The 9,801-nt window shown below is 41.7% G+C and overlaps 1 protein-coding gene across 1 annotated transcript in view; it reads right to left on the bottom strand.

The window, feature by feature from the left end:
- The window catches only part of dntt (deoxynucleotidyltransferase, terminal), a 157,971-nt gene that overhangs the window by 55,762 nt on the left and 92,408 nt on the right, over positions 1-9,801 (bottom strand). Inside the window, exons 9-10 of the mRNA XM_024007193.3 lie at positions 8,828-9,082; positions 6,217-6,300 (exon numbers count right to left, since the gene is read on the bottom strand). Of these exons, the coding sequence (XP_023862961.1) occupies positions 6,217-6,300; positions 8,828-9,082 (339 nt within the window). The remainder of the gene's footprint in view (positions 1-6,216; positions 6,301-8,827; positions 9,083-9,801) is intronic.

Genomic DNA, 9,801 nt, shown 5'->3' with positions numbered 1-9,801 from the left:
AAGTATTTTAGTCAGCCACCAATTGTGCAAGTTCTCCCACTTAAAAGATGAGAGAGGCCTGTAATTTTCATCATAGGTACACTTCAACTATGCCAGACAAAATGAGAAAAGAAATTCCAGAAAATCACATTGTAGGTTTTTAATGAATTTATTTGCAAATTATGGTGGAAAATAAGTATTTGGTCACCTACAAATAAGCAAGATTTCTGGCTCTCACAGACCTGTAACTTCTTCTTTAAGAGGCTCCTCTGTCCTCCACTCGTTACCTGTATTAATGGCACCTGTTTGAACTTGTTATCAGCATAAAAGACACCTGTCCACAACCTCAAACAGTCACACTCCAAACTCCACTATGGCCAAGACCAAAGAGCTGTCAAAGGACACCAGAAACAAAATTGTAGACCTGCACCAGGCTGGGAAGACTGAATCTGCAATAGGTAAGCAGCTTGGTTTGAAGAAATCAACTGTGGGAGCAATTATTAGGAAATGGAAGACATACAAGACCACTGATAATCTCCCTCGATCTGGGGATCCACGCAAGATCTCACCCCGTGGGGTCAAAATGATCACAAGAACGGTGAGCAAAAATCCCAGAAACTACACGGGGGGACCTAGTGAATGACCTGCAGAGAGCTGGGACCAAAGTAACAAAGCCTACCATCAGTAACACACTACGCCGCCAGGGACTCAAATCCTGCAGTGCCAGACGTGTCCCCCTGCTTAAGCCAGTACATGTCCAGGCCCGTCTGAAGTTTGCTAGAGAGCATTTGATTGATCCAGAAGAAGATTGGGAGAATGTCATATGGTCAGATGAAACCAAAATAGAACTTTTTGGGTAAAAACTCAACTCGTCGTGTTTGGAGGACAAAGAATGCTGAGTTGCATCCAAAGAACACCATACCTACTGTGAAGCATGGGGGTGGAAAACTCATGCTTTGATGTGTGTGTGTGTGTGTGTGTGTGTGGTGTGTGGTGTGTGGTGTGTGGTGTGTGGTGTGTGGTGTGTGTGTGTGTGTGTGCATGCAGATAACGTCAACATCTCAATTAATCAGAATGTTTCCGACCACTTTCCTCATCAAACTTGAAAACTCAACCATACACTTGTCACGACTTGGCCCTTTTGGGGTGTATATCGTGGCTCCCCCCATCTCTCACTCTCTTTCTCAGGTTTTACAACCGTCATAAATTCCTGCTAGAAACTCTCTCTCTTCGCTGCCATGGAGTATGGAGAGAGAGAGCCTATGGAGAACAAAGACATTCTTCTTCCCAAAACTCCTAATCCCCAAAACTGGAGAATTAAACAATATTTATATTTTTGAGAATGTGGGAATGGTCCGTGGACACTGAAGGGACAGTCATGTCGAGTGTGCTTCATTTGGTGATCTCATGAAGGACAGGAAACGCACATAACTATATTTCTTAAAGTGTACATTTCCCAGCTGTCAGGTTTACTTCTGAATGTTGTATAAGATGGATGAATAAATATAAGAATACTTTTGAAAAGATAACAATGTGATTTAGTCTTCTTAATTGCTTGTTTTATGGTAACTTATACACAGTCAATAGCCATGCCCAGGTGGGCACAAACATGAAGAGATGGCCCCTTTTCTACCCAAGTATAAAAGCCCCTGTGACGCAATTCACGCCAGACCACGCAACCACGGTGTAAGCTAAGGTTGCAAATGGTTGAATTTCTAAGCCCAGAAAATATAAAGTGGTAGCTACATGTTGAAATGGTTCGCACTACAACTCTACCAAAGGAGAAGACCATACAGCGTGGAGCAATGGCTACACGGCTAGAAATGGTTAAATTCTGAGACTATCGATTCACAACAGAAGTAAGAAATCCAACTACCAGTCTGCAGCCGGAAATGTACAACCGCCAAAACATTTATTCTATGCGACAACCATGGGTACACCTGACTTATCCATTATGAACACAACAAGAGACTTTTTGTCGATTGACTCTCCAGCAGACGAACCGGCGGCCACAAGACAACACTTGTAAATATGTAAATTGCAATTTATTTTCGAATGAGCGGTCGTTCATGTAACGTATTATCAATTTCTATGAGTGTAGTTATCAGCTATGAGTTTCCCGCTCTTGAGCGGTCCACACCCCTTTTCCTTTGTCTACCAAGCTGTCATATCGGTTTCGTCCGCTAGGGACTTTTTCTTTGTATCATGTAATACCCCATGTATGACCTAATTGTGTGTGTTTTCATGTATTTCTGTGACTTGATTAGTTAGTTAGTAAATACATAATTAAACCAATTTGTATATCACTGATTCATGATTTATGCTAGGGTTCGTGCAGATATCCAAGGGTTTGCGATGTTCAGTAATGAGAACTGATGAGGTACAATTCATTAATAAGCGACTGTTTTGATAAGATATGAAAATATCTAAAGAGTCGAGTCAGGAAATAGAGACTCTATAAACATTTTCCCGTGGTTCCCCGACTTCCTAGTTAATTAAAGTTTACATGATTAGTTTAATCACGTAATAATAATTACACAGAGAATTGATTTGATTAAATAACAGTCTTCACATTTAATGATAGTCACAGACACAACACACTCATTTGACCTGACCCCAGATCGAATTTTGAGTGTAAGTGTATGTGATCCAATCACCCTGTCCCCGCCAGCACCCAGATGCTTACCTCTGCCCTTGTGTTTGAATAAACAATCTCTGAGATGGCCGCATCTGTATAATATGTGTCATAAAGCTGCCACCCTGCTCTCTCTATGTCCTGACCCCCATTCCCAAGGGAGGGGGTAATGGGGGCATTGCAGTGACAGTGTGTCCCCCTGTCGGTCAGTCGGGTGACATGCCTGGTGCCCTTGTCCTGCTTCACTCACTCCTCAAGATGCCTGTCCCCATGCTCCCCCAGCCCTGTACATGTAAATGAGCCAAGATGCATTGCTGCAGGATGCCATGCTCTTAGCAAGGCTAAGTGTATGCATAACCTCAGCACTGACTGTCATCTGGGACTGTAATAAACATATTTATGTTTTTCATGTGACACATTCTCTTACATTATGTCATATTTGTTCAGAGGAATTTTAGCGTAAGCTTGAAATGAAGTGATCAAAAAAAGGAACGCTCTTATTTAAAACGTATCTACCCCCAACTTCACGCCATAGTCTTTAGCATGTAGTGCAATAGTAACATAGTGATAGTAGTAACCCTTTGTGATAAAACAAATTAATTACATAATGTATCGAAACAAAGTGGAATTTGTCATTAATTTAAAACCTCTTAGATGTTAAGTTCCCTATACAGTATTTGGGACTTTGAGCAGTTCTGGACCAGTTCCGACTGATAATTCTGTTTACAATGCGCTCTGTAAATGGTGCAACATCATTTGCCTTACAATCTCAAAAAGCACTGGTTGTTCCAATTCATACACGCTATTGCAAGCTCAGTTATCAGTTTCACGGACACAGGAAATTGGCTATTTGCATAAGGAGCGACAAGTCATAATTTCTGGCCTATCCAGACAAAATAACGATTTCTTGTGCCTGTGAAACTCACAGCTGCGCTTGCAATAGTGTATATTGCATATAGCGGATGCAACAATAGTGATATTCTCAGATGGATTTATAGCTGTCGACAGGATTTATTATTATTATTTTTTTATCATACAATTTAATCAAGACCACTTTCTCTTGGTCACAGACAGACGAAATCACTTTGTGTTTGAAGCTGAAGTTGTAACGCAGCCAGTGTGGCTCAGCATCAAGACCACGTGGAACACGTGTCAAACTCATTCCACGGTTGGCCGAGTGTCTGCGGGTTTACACTCCTCCCTTGTAATTGATTGATGAATTAAAGTCACTAATTATTAAAGAACTCCCCTCACCTGGTTGTCTAGGTCTTAATTGAAAGGAAAAACCAAAAACCCTCAGACACTAGGCCCTCCATGGAYTTAGTTTAACACCCCTGTTGTAACGAGACTGCACACGTATGAATGGTGTCTCAGCACGTCTCAAGGGCGTTTGGGGGGAAAAAGTATCTTTCGTCAGTAATATGAAATGGTACCAATATTGTATGTCACTAAGTATGATCATATTTATTTTACAGATATAAGAAAGGTGACATTTGATAGTAAGATGTTATAATTTGATTGTTACTAAGCATTTCAGTCATTTGAAGCCCTTTTGCACCACTTTTGTTGAACAGGAAAGAAATCAATTTTTTTTTCTTCATATTTTTATATTTTCATAAGACTTCTACTGCGCTTGTGTTTTCAAAGGTGAGAACATGTCAACAATCTATAATTTAAAAAAAAAAAGATACTTTTCTAAAACTATGCAGCATTACCAGTTATTGTTATTACTTTTGGATATGTCTATTTATGCAGAAATCTACATTTTGCCCTATCATTCAAGAGGTATTAAACTGAGTGTAATTAGCTCTTGCTGTGTGGGCAAGTGAGGGTTAATGTCATTTGAATTCTAATGAGATGTAAATTTATATAATAGCCTTTTATCATATCAGTTTCTCGATCAATCTGTTGGCTGAAACTGAGATGCAAATGTAAATCATTTGGAAATGTGTAAATGAACCTTGCGCTTCCCATTACAATTAACTTCACCTTAACAAGCGTCTACCTCATATATTGAAACCAAGATGGATTTGATTCACTTATAACTTAATGCTGATGTGTCATTACTTCTTCTCGTTTTAGTGTGTATTTAGAAGTGGTGTGTGTGTGTGTGTGTGTGTGTGTGTGGTGTGTGTGTGGTGTGTGTGTGTGTGTGTGTGTGTGTGTGTGTGTGTGTGTGTGTGTGTGTGTGTTGTGGACAGTGTTTAACTATACTTGTGAGGGACCAGAAGTCCCCGCAAAGAATAGTAAACAAATAACAATTTGACCAACTTGGGGAATTTTTGTTAGTCCCCACAAGGTCAATGCTATTTCTAGGGGTTAGAAAATTAGTGTTAGGGTAGAATTAGGTTCAGGGTTAGGACCTAGGTTAGTTTTCGGGTTAGGAGCTAGGTTTTGGGGTTAAGGTTAGGTTTAGCGGTTAGGGAAAATAAGATTTTGATTGGGACTGAATTGTGTGTCCCCACAAGTTTAGTTATGCAAGACTGTGGTGTGTGTGTGTGTGGTGTGTGTGTGTGTGTGTGTGTGTGTGTGTGTGTGTGTGTGTGTGTGTGTGTGTGTGTGTGTGTGTGTGTGTGTGTGTGTGTGTGTGTGTGGTACGTGTTTAACTATACTTGTGAGGACCAGAGTCCCCGCAAGAATAGTAAACAAATACAATTTGACCAACTTGGGAATTTTGTTAGTCCCACAAGGTCAAATGCTATTTCTAGGGGGTTAGAAAATTAGTGTTAGGGTTAGAATTAGGTTCAGGGTTAGGACCTAGGGTTAGTTTTCGGGTTAGGAGCTAGGTTTGGGGTTAAGGTTAGGTTTAGCGGTTAGGGAAAATAAGATTTTGATTTGGACTGAATTGTGTGTCCCACAAGTTTAGTTTGCAAGACTGTGTGTGGTGTGTTGTGTGTGTGTGTGTGTGTGTGTGTGTGTGTGTGTGTGTGTGTGTGTGTGTGTGTGTGTGTGTGTGTGTGGTGTGTGTGTGTGTGTGTGTGTGTGTGTGTGTGTGTGTGTGTGTGTGTGTGTGTGTTGTGTGTGGTGTGACATGCATGTGTGTGTATGTATGTGCGTTCGTGTGTGTGTGTGCGTGCATGCCTGTGTGCGTGCATAGGTGTGTGTTTGTCTGTTTGTTTGTGTGTGCATGCCTTTGCATGTATGTGCGCATGTGTTTGTGGGGTGCATCATGCCACTTCACAGCAAGCAGAACTGTAATTAAAAATGTTGCCCTCACGTCAATATCTAGTTTCTGCTCACTCAGAGGAGAATCATATTGTTATAAAATTACTCAAGATAATGTGTCTGTGTATTTCCAGCACAGGCATTCTAACACCCAAGCCTAATCCCTCCAATAACGTTTGAGGACAAGTGCTTTGCTGTAATTCACCACCCAGATTCATAAACACACACTCTGGAGGCTATACTTTGGAGTGAGAGAGAGAGCCAACACGACAACTAAAACATTTGTACTAATACAGCACAATACTGTAGGTGACAAAAAAAAATCCTCAGTGGTAAAGATATATTGAGCATCACCACCATTGGGACAAGACCGGTCTAAAATCAATGGTTGAGCCTTGTATTTATCAATTGCAATGTAATGAGAGAACACACAGTACCTTAGTTTTGTCATACAGGGCATGGTTGTCAAGAAGCATCTGCCTCTCCTTTTGGGCAAATGTCCTCAGATCTCTCCCAAACTGCTGTGGAAGAACAGAATTGATAATCATATCTCTTGTTATCCATTTATCTCCGTTTCCTGCCACCCTCCTGCCACCTTACAACCCTTGTTGTATTCCCCAACAGTAACCCTGCAGAAGAAAAGAAATGCATAGACCAGCATAGGTTGGTGACCAGCCTTCTATGTAAATTCGCAGGTGACCAGCCTTCATTGCCTTTTCCCTGGTGACCAGCCTTCGTTGTGTTTTATCTGGTGACCAGCCTTCGTTGTATGTACGCTGGTGACCAGCCTTTATTTTGTTATCGCCGTTGACCAGCCTTCACTGTATTTTTGCTGGTGAGTCATATTATGCTGTCTTGCAAAGGGATGTCTAATTCCTACTGGAATCCAGCCTGAGTGGGGATATCCAACAATTTGTATATTACAGTGAAAGAATACTAAAGATTACCCGCCGAAACACCAATCTCAACGTCAACAGTGAAGAGGCGACTCCGGGATGCTGGCCTTCTAGACTTATAGGCGGAGTTGCAAAGAAAAAGCCTTATCTAAGACTGGCCAATAAAAATAAAATATTAAGATGGGCAAAAGATCACAGGCACTGGACAGAGGAACTCTATCTAGAAGGCCAGCATCCCGAAATTTCTCGCATGGAATAACCTTCATTTCTCAGAACAAGAATAGACTGACGAGTTTCAGAAGAAAGTTCTTTGTTTCTGGCCATTTTGAGCCTGTAATCGAACCCGCAAATACTGATGCTCCAGATACTCAACTAGTCTAAAGAAGGACAGATTTATTGCTTCTTTAATCAGGACAACAGTTTTCAGCTGTGCTAATATAATTGCAAAAGGGTTTTCTAATTATCAATTAGCCTTTTAAAATGATAAACTTGGATTAGCTAACACAACGTGCCATTGGAACACAGGAGTGATGGTTGTTGTGTAACAGTCCTGTGTGTAGCTGGTGTAGAGAGTCAGGCGCAGGACAGCAGATATGAGTAATCAACGTACTTTACTCAAAAATACACAGCAACATAGCGAGCCCACAAAACGAAACCGATGTACAATGAACAATCACTCACAAACAAAACATGGGGAACAGAGGGTTAAATAATAAACAAGTAATTGGTTGAGTGAAGCCAGGTGTGAAAGATAAAGACAGAACAAATGGAAAATTAAAAGTGGATCGGCGGTGGCTAGAAGGCCGGTGACTTTGACCGCCGAACGTCACCTGAACAAGGAGAGGGACCGACTTCGGCGGAAGTCGTGACATGCTGATAATGGGTCTATGTATGCCTATGTAGACATTCCATYAAAAAATCTGCCGTTTCCAGCTACAATAGTCATTTACAACATTAACAATGTCTACACTGTATTTCTGATCAATTTGATGTTATTTTAATGGACAAAAAATGCWATTTTCTTTCAGAAAAACACATTTCTAAGTGACCCCAAACTTTTGAAAGGTAATTTACATTCTAAACTAATCCAATCTGTTATTTGGACTTATTGCACCCATTACTGAAATTGTTGTTCCAGTTTAGATGGTTTAGCTAGTCTCCTTTATTAATTTCTCTAACCCTGGCAGTCATTCTTTATACAGATTGTAGGAATCCACTCTGGCTGGATTCTAACAAGGAATTAAACATCACTTTGCAAGCATGATGTTACTTGATGCTGGTTTTGCTTTAGTTTATGGTGGTCACCAGTGTCCAAAACACAGCGGAAGTTGGTCATCAGTGAAAACACAATGAAGGCTGGTCACCAGCAAAAACACATCAATTAAAATGTATTTTTTTTAGCAGATGTTATTGTGGGTGTAGCGAAAGGTCAGTCACCAGCGAAAACACAATGAAGTAAGCATAACCAGCTAGACCATGCTGGTCAGACCAGCTTGGCCAACTAGACCATGCTGGTCAGCTAGAAGAACCAGCTAGGCCATGCTGGTCAGACCAGCTTGGCCAACTAGACCATGCTGGTCAGCTAGCAGAACCAGCTAGACCATGCTGGTCAGCTAGAAGAACCAGCTAGGCCATGCTGGTCAGACCAGCTTGGCCAACTAGACCATGATGGTCAGCTAGCAGAACCAGCTAGGCCATGCTGGTCAGACCAGCTTGGCCAACTAGACCATGCTGGTCAGCTAGCAGAACCAGCTAGGCCATGCTGATCAGACCAGTGTCCAAAACACAGCGAAAGCCAGCATGGACCAGCATAGACCAGCATAGACCAGCATAGACCAGCTTGAAATGTATGCTGGTCTATGCTGTTTTTATCAGCAGGGAATACATCTGCCATATCATATGTGTTCCGATAGTAACTTTCTTGTTAGTGTTTAGCTATTCATTTCTCATCATCAATGTTTTATTTTTGGTTATTGACTGCTCTGTCAAGCACTATCATCATGTGACTTGGATCATTTGTTTTTTGCAAATTAAATGTTTCCTAATTCAAACTCAGCTGTCTTTAGATCAAATTGATTAACAATTTTAGTCAATGTATCTTTGTGTGTCTTGGCATCCACATTTATTTCACAATAATTTGACCCAAGCCTACCCTGGAGCCGGTCCAGCCCAGGAGGGCAAAGGCGTAGCGGTCAACAGGTGGAGCCACCAGGTCCACCCGTATGGCTCTCCAGCCCCTGCTGTCCCCTGGGTCCCTCTGCAGCCCTCTCTCCCCCTCCACCTGGCCCAGCTCCAGCCTCAGGATCAGGAAGCACTTCTGGAAGCTGTCCATGTCCTCAAACCTGCAACTAGGCAGCTTGCTCACATCAAAGGTGGAGCCCTGGTACTCACAGTACAGCAGAATGCCCTTGTGAGGAGAGAATATTAATCAGCGTGGACATAGTCACTGTCACCGCTAATAAAATAGATATTGACATTATAAATATAATATAGATATTGACTTTGTAATGGGATTGGTTTATGCTGCWACCGTACTTCAGTGCCTGATGTATGTTATTATGAAAATGTAGTTGCGTATTTCAACATGCTGTCATCTAGAGCCTGCAATGGGTTTGTAGGATTTCTATACACACTCGCAATAGAAGCATATAAAAACAGTGTGTCTGCCACTTAGTGTAATATGCCAACTGTGAGATTGCAACTTCAAGACTCAGAACATAGTGGGGCCATTCGGACCCAATGGCACACAATACCACTCCATGGAAAATCACTCCCAAGTAAGACATTACTTTATAGCAGAGAGGGAGAGAGAGAGAGCGAAAGAGAGAGAAAGAAAGGAGATGGTTGGGGAGCGATATAGGGAGAGAATCAGTGAGGATACGGCTGGATAAGACAAAGGGAAAGAGGGAGAGGAGTAGATGAGTAGATGACTTGGGGTGTGGATAGTGGAGAGTAGGCAGTAGCAGGAAGAAGAAGAGGATTGATTTCCTCTGGGCTTTGGCCCGGCTGATTATGCAGCTCCCGCAGTCCAGGAGCGCTAAGGTGATTAACATTACAAATTGTCAATTTAATTCCAGCACCCACAGTAATTGTTGGGATACTGTGTTCCTCTAACTGACCATTAAT

Source organism: Salvelinus sp. IW2-2015, linkage group LG18 (genome assembly GCF_002910315.2).
Source record: "Salvelinus sp. IW2-2015 linkage group LG18, ASM291031v2, whole genome shotgun sequence".
Taxonomy (NCBI): domain Eukaryota; kingdom Metazoa; phylum Chordata; class Actinopteri; order Salmoniformes; family Salmonidae; genus Salvelinus; species Salvelinus sp. IW2-2015.
Note: the sequence above shows the minus strand (reverse complement) of the source record. Positions and strands in the feature narration are given on the sequence as shown.